This window comes from Bombina bombina, chromosome 1 (genome assembly GCF_027579735.1).
Source record: "Bombina bombina isolate aBomBom1 chromosome 1, aBomBom1.pri, whole genome shotgun sequence".
Taxonomy (NCBI): domain Eukaryota; kingdom Metazoa; phylum Chordata; class Amphibia; order Anura; family Bombinatoridae; genus Bombina; species Bombina bombina.
The window spans coordinates 1,327,354,251-1,327,369,931 of record NC_069499.1 but is presented as its reverse complement, the minus strand read 5'-3'; the positions used below and the strand labels follow the sequence as shown (position 1 = coordinate 1,327,369,931).

The following is a 15,681-nucleotide window of genomic DNA, read 5'->3' as shown; positions in this document are numbered from 1 at the left end:
ACAATTTAATACAGGTAAAATGGATAATTGGGAACAATTTAAAAAGGGGGGACATTTTTTGGGTGAACTGTCCCTTTAAGTATACAAACTTTCAGTATAAGTAGGGATACCACAGACAAAATCAGCTATTTCAAATGCTGAAATAAAAGTAAAGGAGTTATCTGTAAACCATTTATTATATTCACTCCAGAAGGTAAAACGGATCATTTGGGGGGCGGAGTTACCAGACAAGCCGAGCAGACGTGTTGTGCATGAGCTCTCTAACACGGAGCTAAAATAAGCTGTTTTTGGCCAGAATTCAAGGCTCTTTTTGAGTTTATTTCATGGGATATACTTACTGCTCATTTCCATCCGCCAAGTGCCGGGGCGTCTACCTTAGGCTCCGGAGGGTCGGGGCTCCGCTCCGGAGCTGGAATTCCTGTACCTATCTGACTTCTGGGCCCGCCTGTTGACAGGGTGCACACTTACCAGTGGGACGTCATGGCCGATCAGGAGGCCGGCTGCAGGCCGTCTCTGAGGCGGACTTCTGGGGTTACTTACCGGAGCCCGTCGGGGCTGGAGATAGTGTTCGGTGAGGTGCCCTCAGCTTCTCAGGCGGCGATCTTTAAGGTGAGACCGGCATCTGTGGAGAGTCCATAGCGGCCACCATCTTTTTTCCGACCTCACGACTCCTTTACTTGCCCCTGGGATGGCTGGAGCCTATCTGTTGGAGCAGCTACTGTTGAGGTGGCCCTGTACACTCCTCCACTTCGATCCCAGTGAGGATCTTCACCCGCTTCTGCTACTGAGGCCCTGGGCTGGCTTGGGCCCATATCTTACAGTAAAGGCCACATTGTTTGTGTATACACGCTAGCTGCCACGTGGGGGACCTGCCAGCTAGGACGCAACTAGATTAGTTCTACTACACGGCTTCTATTTGAGTTCCGGCTCACTCTTCATACTGGCACCGGGTCTTCACTCTGTGCTAGCCGAAGGACATCAGAGGACACCTGGGATATTGCACACAGGGGTAAGAGACTGTTTGCTATCTGACAGGCTTAGTTGAGCCCCAGTCCCCCTATCAAGTTTAAGGTAACACCTAAGGCCAAAATCCATACCCACCTGCTGCCCACCATTTAGCCCATAAACTTGTCACCCAGGGGCTATATAACTTACTAGGGCTACAAGACTTCTCTGAGGATACACTCTTTAGGGGCGCTGTTTCCCTGGGCCCACTAATGATTAGGGCTCTCAAGACCTGGTTTATAATTTGCTAAATCCTATTTTAAGCTTTCTACTAGAGCTTTCCTGAGTAGAAGGAATTCAATATTATTTGGTTCTTGCAGGAAAACCCCGTAACTTTACCCAAGCCTATTCCTAACCTAGATTTGCGCTGTTTTTCACCTGGGACCCCTGAGGAGCCCTCATACACAGTGGCCCTTTTTGTTTGGTGACCTTAGGGGTGACTGTTTGAGCAGCTACTCATGCGGTTCCGCCAATATTAGTACCTCTGCACAGAGCTCTCACTAGTGACTTTTACACAGGCTGCCCTGGACTAAGCATTGCCCTAATAAGCTATTTTCGCATTCTAATAGCTGCTGCAGCTGCAAAAAAAACAACAAAAAAACTCTTTATATATTTATATTTTCGAAGGCTGCTGCGTCAGCTCAGGTGTCTTTGGATTACTTATCCAGAGTGTAGTGTTATTAATCTAACCTGAACCTTTCCTTCTCAGGGATCCTGTTTTCAGAGTACGCAGTTAGACCACGTGTCCTCCCCTCACAATATTAGCCTTCTTATTCACTGGGAGTCAGCTCCCACTGTACATTTTTTGGGCAACGCGTGTCACCTTGCCCTTCCTGTTCGCCACTAGCTAGTGTTGCAACTTTGAATTGGGCTCTTGATTCAGTTGAATCCCCTCAAGACTCCCCCCTTTCCGGCTCAGCTTGTCTGAGCTGGTCACCTCCCCCTCCCCTTTCCCCTTCCTTCGGGTCATATCCCCTATTCCCTGAGTCGGGAGGGGACCAACTAATCTCTCTAGCAAGGCTATTGTAGTGACCCTTTTAAAGTGCCCCTCCACCTCCCTCCTGAGCTGGAGAAGTTGAACTGTGTCTCAACGGTGGTAATATCTTTAACCTGTCTCCTATAAATTGGTGGTGAAAATTTAAGTGTCCCTTCGGGATATTAGCAGAGTCCCTCACTTACCCCAACAGGGATAATTTGCTTAAGGCTGTTTCCTCCCCTCCCCCGCTCCTGCCTAGCTTGTCTAAGTGGGTCACTTCCCCTCTCCTTTTCCCCTTTCATTAGAGGAAGTACCCCATGGGCCCTGAGGAGAGGTTGTACACCTGTGATCCAACTGAGTAACCTTGCCACTTACAGAGGCTTAGTTAGGGTTCCCTGCCCAGCCTAGAGGGTAATTTCATAACATGTACTGAATATGTAAAAGTGTTTCTTGTGAGAGGACGCTCAGCCCCGCTCTAAAAGGTACTTGTGTAATGCTTATTATATACATGTGTAGTTCTAACTTTCTTTTTCAACAGAGGTGCATCCCTTACAGGTTTTAAAAGAGTTGCAGATTTTTTTTTTTCCTATACTGCCCTTACTAGTGGTTAGATTCTCTCAATATGCCACACTCAGCCACAAAGCACTCCAAATCAGCATCAAAATCTAAGAAGACAGTCTATGACCACTTTAAACAACCGGCCAAAGGTCCAAACATGGAATCCCAGAGGGAATTAAGTGATCCTGACTCACAAGATGAGGAATCTCAATCCAGCATTCACTCAGAATCCACCTTCCAACATTTCATCACTGAATCCACGTTGAAAAAAATGCTGGCCTTGCAGACCAAATATATAACACAGAAGATACAACGCAGCTCTGCTGAAGTTAAAAAGGAGATCTCTGAAATTGGCGAGAGAGTGGATGCACTGGAACGTTAGCAGGATGATATTGCGGTGGATCAATCTAACCTTCTTTCCTATTCAAAAAACTTAGCCGATCAAGTCTCTCAACTAGAACTCAAGCTGGTGGAAGTCGAGGACAGGTCCAGACGCAACAACATCAGATTTAGGGGTATCCCAGAGCCTGTTTCTCCAGCAGAGCTACAAGAGTTCCTGCTAGATTGGTTCCGCAACCTAATAGGCACCCATGTAGGCCTAACCAACACAATGGAACGAGCCCACAGGGCCCTCCGCTCCAGGTCGGTGGCCCCAGACAAGCCACGTGACGTAATAGTCTGCTTCCACAGCTTCCTGTAAAAAGATAAATTAATACAAGCAGCCTTCAAGAAGCCACCCATCAGTGAGAGGTTCAAAGATATACAGCTCTTCCCTGATCTTTCGGCTTACACCCTTCAGCAAAGGCGACAATTCCAACCTGTCACTATCACCCTACGTAAACACAACATTAAATACAGATGGGGCTACCCTACTAGACTCATCATTACGAAGGACAATCAAACCTTTGTGGCGGCAACAATAGCTCAAGGCCTCACTCTGCTGACGGGCTGGGGTCTCTTGCCCGTTCCCCCCCCCCCCACAGCGAGATCCTCCTCACCCCAAACTACGCGCATCTGCGCCAGAGTGGTCAGCAAAAGACCAAAGAATGAAACGGTTTAAGATACATCTACCCCCAGATACTAGTTGATTTTCTGGGGCTGCTTCCTTCAGCGGACTCTTAGCCTGCTATAATTGCACTAGTTCAAAAATCTACAATGTTTACACTTGAAATGTTGTTTTGATTAAGTTATGGTTTATTGATGTTTAGTGACGGTTAAATATATGAATGTTTTAGAGCGGGGCTGGTGTTTTCAGCCCTATATACCTTGTTCTGTACTAAAATGGTCCTTGAGCACTCTCTCAGTGCCCGATCCACTCATTCACACTACTCCTAAAAGCCCCTTCCCTGCCTAACCCCACGCCACACTCTACCCCATTACTCTAGCCTTCCCCTTTATTTACCCATACTTGACATGTCTTCCATTTGGTTACTGACCCATAACGTTAGAAGTTAACTCCACCCACAAACGTAGCCTTTTACTTAGATCCTTGAAGCATCACAACCCAGATGTGGTTTTCCTTCAAGAAACACACTGGCTAGTCAGTGAACCACTTAAACTTACCTCCAAGAATTACACACACATTGAATCGGCCCCTTTCACTAAAAAGGCGAGAGGAGTGGCAATTTTACTACACAAACTACTTGCTTTTGAATTAATCCAGGTCATTAAAGACCCCCAAGCAAGATAGGTTATCCTAGTCTGTAAAATAAATCATGTGGTCTATACCCTGGCCTCCGTATATCTCCCGAACGCCAACCAACCAAGATGCCTTAAGCACATCCTCCATGTTCTAGCACAGGTCCAACAGGGCAGAGTCCTTTTAGCTAGGGACTTTAACATGGTCTGGGACCATAGAATAGACAGGAAAACTTCCACTAAGCCTAAAGCGTCTTCCCCTGCCGAACACTTGTAAATTCCGACATTTAATGTCCTGTTCCGGCTTTTATGATATTTGGAGAGCCCATCACCCAATAGACCATGACTATACACACTTCTCACACCCATACAGACTGTACTCTAGGCTAGACAACATATTCTCCACAGCGGATTCTCTAGACCTAGTTACGCAGACCAAGATATCCCTATGTGCCTGGTCTGACCATGACCTAGTGCTAGCTGATATTCACTCCTCAAACGCCTCGCGCCCTAGAACTGCCTGGCGTCTACCCCACCACATCCTGGGAGATGTGCCTTTCATAGAGGAGCTCCGCAGAGACATTATACACTACATAGAAACCAATGATAATGCGTTGGTTTGGGATGACACCTTGTGGGGTGCCGCTAAAGCCACCATCAGAGGACTCATGATCACCAAGCAGGCACATCTTAGAAGGCAAGCTGGCCTTACCCTCTCACAAGTCCATATTAAACTGAGAAAATTAGAAGACCAAAATAAGCATACTATGGACACCGATATCACATACCAAATTACCGTACACATATCACAACTGGAGCTTCTCAGAACACAACTAAATCTTACCAAATTAAAACAAATGTTCTACTACAAGAGTAAAAAAGCTGACACCTTGCTAGCCAATAAAATTAGAAACAGGGCGGGGGCCGCACGCATTCACTCTATTCGAACTCCATTCTCCATCCTCCAGATTCCGTCGCAAATAGGTGGGGCTTTTGATGACTACTATTCTAAATTATACAATAATGCTGCATCTGAGTCACCCTGGTCAACCCCCCGAGAAGACATACACGCCTATTTAGACGCCTTGTCACTCCCCACACTTACCACTGAGCAGCGAGAAGCGAGACTTCTTATGCTCCCCCTTTTCACTCTCGGAAATCCTGACGATCATCAGAAACGCAAAGTCCTTTAAGTCGCCGGGCCAAGATGGCTTCCCAGTCCATTTTTACAAAGTCTTTGCTAAGGAGGTCTCTCCTTTATTACTCAAGCTTTACAATCTTGAGAGGAAGGCTTCTTCCAGAAAGAATTCCTACAATGCACCATAGTTACCATTTTGAAACCAAACAAGGACCCCTCTCTCTCTGTGCCAGCTATAGGCCGATCTCCTTGATTAATACCGATATAAAGTTTTATTCTAAGATCTTGGCTAATCGGCTCGCAAACTTACTACCGTCTCTCATCAACCCGGACCAGGTGGGATTTATCCCCCAAAGAGAGGGTCCAGATAACACCAGGAGGTTACTCAACATCCTTACCCTCTCCTCCCAGCTCAATAAACCACTCTCGGTCATCTCCCTCGATGCCGAGAAGGCTTTCGACCGGGTTAGGTGGCAGTATTTATGGGAGGTCCTTGAACGTTTCCATTTTCCTAGCGATATGATAAATGCGATTAAAGCCCTTTACTCGACTCCCACTGCTTCTGTGTGTGGTTTGGGCTTCCACTCCTCTCCCTTCCCCATAACAAATGGCACTAGACAGGGCTGCCTGCTCTCGCCGCTACTGTTCACATTGGCAATTGAACCTCTGGCAGAGCAAATAAGGGCGGACCCTCGAATCCAAGGTGTCACTCTGTTAGGTACTTCACACAAAATTGCGTTTTTCGCGGACGACGTCACACTCTTTTCGTCTGAACCCGAGCAGACCATCCCCAAACTCTTAGAGATTCTAGCTTCTTTTGGTGTTTACTCCTATTACAAGCTGAATCTCTCAAAAACAGAGGTGCACACACAGGGTTTCGTGGGTGAACAATTAGCCTCTTTAAAAAGGGGCTTTAGCTTCACCTGGACAGAGAAATCTGTTCTGAATCTGGGAGTTCGATTGTCTAGCTGTCTCCCTCAGGTAATCAAGGACAACTACCTCCCTCTTCTCTCTTCCCTTTATTCCCTAAAGAAGGACTGGAACCTGTTGCATGTCTCCTGGCTGGGTAGGATAGCGGCATTGAAAATGTCCTTCCTTCCCAGGCTTACCTACTTGTTCAGATGCCTCCCCATTGGGATCCCTAAGCATATCCTTTAACAAGTCAAGAGCGGGTTTACAAAATATATCTGGCAGGACAAACCCCCTAGAGTGGCACAAAGAATACTCCAACTTCGTAAAATTTCTGGAGGTATAACTTCACCGTCGGTACTCCGGTATTATGAGGGGGCAATGCTCACCCATGTGTCTCAATGGGGAGTCCATTGAGCAAGCTTCCTTACCCCATTTTGTTCATTTGCGAGACCTAGTCTGGACCCCGCCACACTGCCGCAGAGAACTGGACTTGATCAACCCAGTTATCCGTGAATGTCTAGATTTTTGGGATAAGATTAGGCATCACCCGCACATAGCCCCACATCCTTCCCCTATTACCTCTCTGACGGGCCTTCTCTCACCCTAATAAATAGACACAACTGGGAATTAACCTTGTTTCGGACCTCTGGTCCTCAACCCCTCGGGACTCTTAAGCAACTCTCACAAATCAGTACTAGTTCTCCGATCCCACCTTATTTGCCCTTTGAATTTTACAGAATAAAGAGTTACCTAAACAGCTGGGGATTCACACCGAATCTTGCCTGCCCGCTGACTCTTTGGGAGACTATCTGGAACCAGGGTGCCAGACTACATAGGCCTCTGTCCCTCCACTATTCTTTACTTGGCGGAACCCAACGCCCTGAAGTCCCTGCCCATTTGGCGTGCTGGGAGTCATTACTGGCGACACGAGTTCCCCCTCAATTCTGGGAGCGTGCCTTCTCTCTTACCCAGAAAGCCATACACTGCACAACGTTCTATGAAACTTATTACAAGCTTTTATCCCATTGGTATTACGTCCCCACTAGACTGGCAAAAATGTTCCCGAGCGTGTCTCCCAAGTGTTGGAAGTGCCGAGGCCATAGAGGTAACGTGCTGCATATCTGGTGGGAGTGTCCAGTAATTAAGCCCTTGTGGCAGCGTTGATTTCAGTCCTTTCCAATATGGGTATTCCCCTTTCTAAATCCCCATCCATAGCCTTATTACACATAGGAGTCCACACTTTACCCAAACACCTCTCATATATTTGTATATATCTATTTACGACTATCAAACACGCTATAGCATGTGCATGGAAGGAGTCTCCTCCCAGTTGGTCCGCAGTTTGTAACAACATGGCGTACATCTACACCATGGAGAAGGACATCTTTTATAAACTCAACAACTCAGACTTGTTTGAACTCGTCTGGGTAGACTGGATGGAAGGAGAGATTTGACACTGAGTGGAAACCCAATATATTGATCCCTGACTTCTAGCCAGGATTGGAGTTTTAGCCACGACCAGTTACAGACTAACGTTGCTAACAGTACCAGTCCCTGACCCCCCCTCCTTTTCCCATTCCTTCCTGCCTCCTAATATCAGCGAACATGATTAGTTGAGGACGTTGAGTCCTCTTTGCACTTTAATCTTACTCTCAAGTTTCATCCTACTATTCAGTGAAACTAATTTGTTATTTTTTCTTATAATTACCTGGATAGCATTTTAGAGCAACATGTTTTCTTGTATCGCTCAGTTAGAGTCATAGACCATTCTTGCAATTTGGATGATTTTGAGTATCTGCTTGTACAATTCTCAAACTTCTTGTTGTATTTAGTTTATGATGCTCAATAAAGCTCTTTTGAAATTAAAAAAAAAATGGATCATTTGGAATAAATAAAAGGGGAGAAAAAAAAGGTACACTGTCCCTTGAAGTTTTTTTTTTTTGTAATAATTTTTATTGAGGTTAATAGACATAAATAACATTTTGGTTTGCACAATACAGTGTATTGATCCAATAAAACAAAGCAGAAGGTCATATCATTATCATGCATACTATATTACTGCCATTGCTTTATGCGTATACCTATATACTAAAGCATACTATTACTAGCATAGTAAACCTATAAGATGTAGTGCCTTATAGAACTCAATAGCAGAAGATCTACAATTGAAAGTGCAAACAACATAGCAAACCTCCTTTTTCATTTACATAATATAGTAAAGAACCCCCCAAAATGTTAGAAACTAAATGCGAATAAGGAACACCCCAACTAAAAAATAGTGACCACTCTTGGGCCACTGATGTCACATAGGTATGAAGGGTGAATATTGGGGGGAAATGTTTATAAGTCATATACTTAAATACAGTGGTACATCAATATACATATACAGAACACCCCTCAAATCTATTATGCAAGTAGTGAGAGAATATTAATAAACCCCTCACCAATAGGGATATTGGGACTCCCTATGTGGAAAACATGTATTTTTGGGCCCGTTTCAGGGGACCATAACAGAATAGGTATGTGAAACATATAAACATGTGTCCCAATGTATCTAAGGAGATATAATAGCAGCTGAACCACAGGAGGATATTTAGCTATGGGAGTCCCATGTGCTTAACTAGTGCGGGTTACCCGACCCAGGTCCCCGATCTTGATAGTCAAAAAGAAAATACCCAGTGTATATTATGATGGAGTTTATATATGGGGGGAGTAAGCATCTATTTAACAGAATATCATACAAACATTACCCTGCACGTTATGGGAACCATAAATATCTGGTGAACCTCATTCACTTCTTTTGTAAATACAATGGGGGAAGTCCCTTCCCTACAATTAATTTCACATACTAAACAAATGAACATTTTAAACAGAGCTATGCAAGATATTCATATTTTATATAGGAAACTATATGGGCATGCTCCCACTTTTATATATACACTTATAAAGTACAATTCCAGGAGACACGTAAGTTAAGCATAATATGTCAATTAAAAGGATAATTGCAGTCAAACTAGTACAAGCTGCAGGAGTCCCGTAACATAGATTAGAGCGTGGTGGGCCTCATCATCAAACCTCACAGTAATCATTAAAGTGCCCAAATCCTAGACTCCAGGGGGTATACCGTGCAAAAGCTGGTTACTATATTATGTCTGGTCTGCAGGTCCAGGGTTCTTACTATGCCGAAAACGTGTATGACCCCCTAGATATGGCCCAGGAATCATAACTCTCAGTTCCATGAAACAATCAGTCTTTGGGAGCGGGCCCTCAGGCCCAGGAGATCCGCTATACTCAGAGTGTCACCCAATACCGACTTTCGCGGGAGCGTTAAAATACCTGTAGCCATCTGACGGCGCAGCAGTCCCTGTTAAAGTCAAGTCCATGGCTGAGTTTGTATAAGCACCAGTCCAGCACCAGTCCAGCAACAGTCCATCTGCAACTCTTGCTCACCCGCAGGGCCACACGTAAGGGAGCCGGCCGCTCTCCCCACCGTAACCCCACAAGCAGCCCCAGCCTGGCGATTTCCCTTGAAGTAGGTAATATTCATTTCCGCTATGGCCCATACACTGATGGGGGGTCCTCTGTCTACACCTGTACCCTTCCCAGGTATCGGCGCGTCCCGGTCCCACAGGACCAATGATTCACACACATCTTCCAGATTTGTCTCGACGACACCAACTTTTAGTTGCTTTATTTCAGGCAATGCATATGGAATGGGGACTTCTCCAACACTCGATAGAGCCTCACCCTTCAGTCCCCTGCCTTCACATTACGCTCCCACGATTGCCATGAGGCTGTCAAATCTTCTATTTATTTGCTTTTCAGACTCAGCAAACAAAGCTTGTAGCTTAGCATATAGTTCCTCCTCCATGTTAAGAGAAAAATCTATACTGGATTTTTAGGTTACTTCTAATTTCCAAAGAAAAAAGGGGGGTGCTGAGATCTCTCTCCACGAGAGCCGCCAACAGACCTCAACGGCCCTGTTCTGTACAAAAAGTAGATATTCCAGCTTGGCACAGCAATCTGAATATGATAAGATGCAATCAGGCACTGGATAACAGCTAAATACCCAAATTACAAGACGGATTGTAAACTGGTTTTACAGAGCTCTCAGTTTGGCGACTATCTTGGGTCCTCGGCCGGACACGCCCCCCCCTTGAAGTTAGTTTAAGGAGAACTATTTTGCAGTGTCTGACAGCGGGAGCGAGCTGCACTGAGTGTAATGGCGCGGTCGGGCCGGGCTGTGACTAGACAACTGGCCAGATGCGCTCTGTGTAAAAACCAGACCCACTCAGAAGAGCACAGAGAGCGGGTCAGGAAAACAATATTTTTTAATAAAACTTTGCAGGCAATATTAGGTTATATAACTCTAGCACTAATATAATGTTATATACTTCAGCACTATGTGCAGAATTATATAACATTATTTTCTATGTTTACTGTCCCTTTAAAGCCAATTAGGGAAAGATATACCCCCCCCCCCCACACACACACACACAAAAAGAATGTATATAATGTAAATTTGAATAAATAACTTACAAAACTAAATAATAATGCACTTAATTCAAAACAGATGTATGTACTCTCTGTAAGCTGGGTGGAAGGTATACCTTCTCCTAACTCTATTGCAGCTTTCATAACCTCAATTTCTCTCAAAGAAACCTACCTTCTGTTGTCTTGTATACATAACTCCCACCGGCCACAAAGACCAACAGTACTTCCTGAAAAACAGTCAGCTCTTCAGATCTAGACCACCATGTGTCAAACAGGTCCCTCACCAAATTACCTGTCCTCAAAGTGATTAAATCTGACTGCATCTTTTAAATCATTGTAAACATTTTCCCTTGTGATAGGTAATCTTCTGTATTTTTTATAAGACTAAACTGACATGAGACAGCTGTTTACATAAATATGGCTGGTGATACCTACGTCTGCTGGCTCGTACATTACAAATATATCAGTGCACATTTATGTAACATTAATGGGGATTTGGCACAGCTGTACAACAGCAAACATCACAGCCCCATTAATAAATAAGTACAGTAAACGTTTTCTGACCATAAAGAGCCTTTATTGTGAAAATCTTCAAAACATTTCAATTTAGTACAAATAGTGCTATATATTTTTTTTATTCTAGCACCTCATCATTTTCTTCTGTTTTACAACTTTGCTATAAACTCTGGAATTTTTTAAACCAATCTTTACCCAAAAATGAGTTGCTAATCAAAACAATGTGTGCATTGGTAGTTTTTTGTGAATATCATTTGGCTTTTTGTGCTAGATTTCAAAGATGGAGAAATAATTCCAGATTTCAAAGCAGGTGTTGAACTGCGGAAGTTTGGTCCTTTACATAAAAAAATGTGTATAAATATATAAAGCAATCTGGCTTTGTAAAAAAATATAACATGACTCTCCTGTCATGCAAGTTTAAAAGTAATCTGATTAGCGTTACAAGACTATGTTGTTTTACCCAAGAGAAGTGACTACTAGCATGAAGGGATAACAGTTTAAAAACAGACAGGAGTTATTAACATGCAATCATAGACAAAGTGAACCATAGAAAACTGTAAAATGCTATTATATTTTTAATTGTATGCACTTTTGTGCTTTCGATAGCAGGGAATCTTATAATATTACAAAGTAATCAACTGCTCCAACCCAGTTACTGTATAATATCACCCGGCTAAAATTTTAGCCAATATTATACTTAAATTAGCCAGTATTAAAATATTCAATTTTTATTACACAAGTTATCATTAAATACATTTGTTAAATTATGCAATTAATGTGTGCAGAAATTGATATATTAGAAAATATTACACTGCCCCCATCCAGCTACTTCATTATACTGCCAAGCTACTTTAAAATGCCACCCAGTTTGCAACATTTTCTGTGGATATATATATATATATATATATATACATATATATATATATATATATATATATACATATATATATATACACATATATATACATATATATATATATATATATATATATATATATATATATATATATACAGGTGGCCCTCGTTTTACAACGGTTCAATTTACACCGTTTCAGAATAACAACCTTTTTTTTCCAGTCATGTGACTGCTATTGAAAAGCAGTGCATTTATTAAAATAGCCAGTAGGTGGAGCTGTCTGCTTGTGTTGCAGCAAAGCCAAGCAAGCTGAAATTAATCAGTTTAACCAGACCTGAGCTATCGAGCAGATTTCAAAGGAACAAGATCTTCCTGTCTATAAATCAGTCCAGATAGGAATGCATAGAAAGAACTGTTTGCAGAAAAATGCAAGTGAAGTCTGTGTTGTGTGATTATTTTATTAGGTTTATAATGCTGTTTAGCAAATGTTTTTGTTCATTTAATTTAGTTTAATTATATATTCTGTGTTGTGTGATTATTTTATTAGGTTTATAATGCTGTTTAGCATTTAAAGTCTTCATTTCAAAGCTTTAAAAATAATGTATTAGGTGTTACTTATGACAATTTTGAGAAGGGCCTGGAACCTATCTCACTCAATTCCCATTGACTTACATTATAAACTGGGTTTCAATTTACAACGGTTTCGATTTACAACCATTCCTTCTGGAACCTAACCCCGGCGTAAACTGAGGGCTACCTGTATATACATACACACACACACACAAATTGAATCTAACACGTAGCAAAATGTATTGAATCTAACACATAGCAAGATGCATAAACTACGGTTATCTCACAGCCTTGTGTGAATATGCATTAGACAGTGGGTCTTTATCTGCTGCTTCCCTAGTCCCCCCTGTGCATACTCCGCTCATTTCTTTAGATTGACATATGATGGTGAACTCTCACCTCCAGTAAAGCAGCAGCTGGGTCTCCTTGCAGACTCTTCCCTAGCTTGTCAACTTCATCCAATAGAAACACTGGATTATTCACTCCAACAGTCTTCAAGCCATTGATGATACGTCCCGGCATACTGCCTACATATGTACGCCTAAAAGACAAAAACCATGCCAGGCCAATATTTATTACAATCTTAGGTATCTCCTAGTGCATAAAATAAAAAATAAAAAAAGGGACATGGTACTCTACATTTTCCTTTAACGTGTTTACAATGGTCCATTTGACCTGCTGGAGTGTATTTGTTTGCAATCATATAATTTACCTTTGTTGTGTTATTTGAAATAGCTGTTTTTGTCAGTAGAAAACGCCACTTATACTGAAAATATGAATCACAAACATATTCTATGTAGCAAAACTATGTAAACAGGAGACTATAGCACTAATTAACCCAGAAGAAAGATAGATTTTTGTATCTGAAATATCTGATTGTGCTCATTAAACCCCCAGCCAAAATTAGTATTTCAATACCCAACTATTAGGCTGTGTGTTTATACATAGATAACACTAGCAGGTCTGCTTTACCTGCAGGCTCAGTCCATTTTATGGGCATGTCCTTGAGAAAAACATATGATGGTTTTAATGAACAAAACTAGCTACTTCAAATACAAAAATACTTGAAGAAACAATTTCCCATTATTTAATACTTTCCAGTGAGTATAACAAGTTATTTGAAACTTATAAAGGAAAAACAAATGGTATAGTACAGTGTCCTTTTAATGATTAACATTAACAGCATCAAAAATGATCTAGATTGCAATCTGCAACTAAATGCAAACGTTGGAAACGACGCTGACATGTTAGCAATTTTTTTAAAAAAATGTTTTAGCTCAAGGACACACTTAACCCTTTGAGTGCTAAGCACTTTTCCACCTGGGTGCTAAGCTTTTTTTTTTTTTTTTTTTTTGGAAAAAAATGTAACTTTTTCTTTTTTTTAGATCCCCAAGACTTACACTGTTGGAAAGGTTAGGCGATTACCTTTCCAACGGTGGGTCTTGGGGGTCTGTAGCTGCTTAGATGCCTGAGATACAGGCTTCTAAGCAGCATGCCCCCTGCTCCTATACTTAACATTGTTAAGTATAAATAAAGTTGCGCGGTGATGTCATCACGTCATTGCGCATGACGTCACCACGCATAACGTAAAGCCTGACAATGCCTGTCACTATGCAGGCCCGATAGCCGGGGTAGGAGCGGATGGGAGCCCCCAGATCTCCCTCAAGGTGGGAGAGTGCTAGCAACGACTCTGAGCCGCCGTTAGCACCAGAGTTGGAAACTTTGCGACGGCTCAGAGCCGTCGTTAGCACTCAAGGGGTTAAGAATCCTCTTTAGTGTTGTAAATCAGATCTTATTTTGCTGCGTCCAATTAGAAACAAATATAAATGAACTTCTGCAGATATCAACCAATCAATCTGCAGCAAGTGTCTAATTTTGCATTCCACAGAAAGCACCCCAGGATCTCTGGGTGGCAGTGGAAAAACTACAATTTGCATATTTAAATTACAGGGAAAAAAGGCAACTTACTAGGCATAATTAAAGGGACACTTAAAAGAGAATTATTCAGATGTATTACATTTTATGAGTGTTTTTATAGTTTTTAGTTTTTTCTTGAAAAACAACTCATCTTAAAGTGAAGGTAAAGTTCGCTTGATCTCAATATCTAACTATACTTGTTCCCCTAAATAAATAGTAGTTTCATTCATCATTTTTTTTAATTGTGAGTATCAACTGAGTTTTTGCCGCTTATACTTACTTTTTTTCCCTCCGTAAATTCAACCCGTCTTTTTTTTTTTTTTTTAAGGGAGGTCACGTTTTTGTAGCAGCCTATTGAAATTCTGGCCGTCAATCGATGTCATCATAAAATATAAGTTTCTTATAACTACAAAATAATTTATAACTTAAATAGATTACCGCATGTGCATTTCTGAGAGTAGTCGCCGCTATGCACAGGTAAATTTGATCCTCATGAACGCGTTTGGAGACACGTATAGAGCGGGTGGGACCGCTCTATACGTCACTCTCTCTAAGATAAGGAAGTGTCTGTTGGGAGAAGTCAGGATTGTAACGGAAGGGAAATATAAAACAAGTTTATTATATAAATAGATAATGCATTGGGGGAAAAAAGTTAGCGATTTATTTAAACTATGACTAATTCATTAGTGTATACAGATAGGTAAAACTTTACCTTCACTTTAAATTACAAAAACAAAACCTTTTAATTTGCAACAAAAGTTATTAATTCTCTCTCAATATGACAAAAATACTTGGTCCTTTTTTAATGTTAAGTGAATAGGTCCCTCAAAATGGTGGTAGAAAATCTAATCTAATCAATTTAGAAAAAAGAGCAATAATTACTGCTCAGTTAATCCAAAGGCATAGAAGCACTTCACACTTGCAGTTTATATGTGATCACAAATTCACATGAACACTGGGAACTGCCATATTACCAGTGGAACACACGCACTGAAAGCCATTACCCGATGTATTCTGCAGACATATATATTTTGTTCTCAGGGTTATTTGAAATACACTAAAGAAATAGAGGACATTCCGTTATGTAAATGAAAGAGTAAT

The 15,681-nt window shown here is 41.8% G+C and overlaps 1 protein-coding gene across 1 annotated transcript in view; it reads right to left on the bottom strand.

Moving 5' to 3' along the window:
• The window catches only part of LONP2 (lon peptidase 2, peroxisomal), a 530,106-nt gene that overhangs the window by 290,789 nt on the left and 223,636 nt on the right, over positions 1 to 15,681 (bottom strand). The window contains exon 9 of the mRNA XM_053719407.1: positions 13,063 to 13,204. Within this exon, the coding sequence (XP_053575382.1) occupies positions 13,063 to 13,204 (142 nt within the window). The remainder of the gene's footprint in view (positions 1 to 13,062; positions 13,205 to 15,681) is intronic.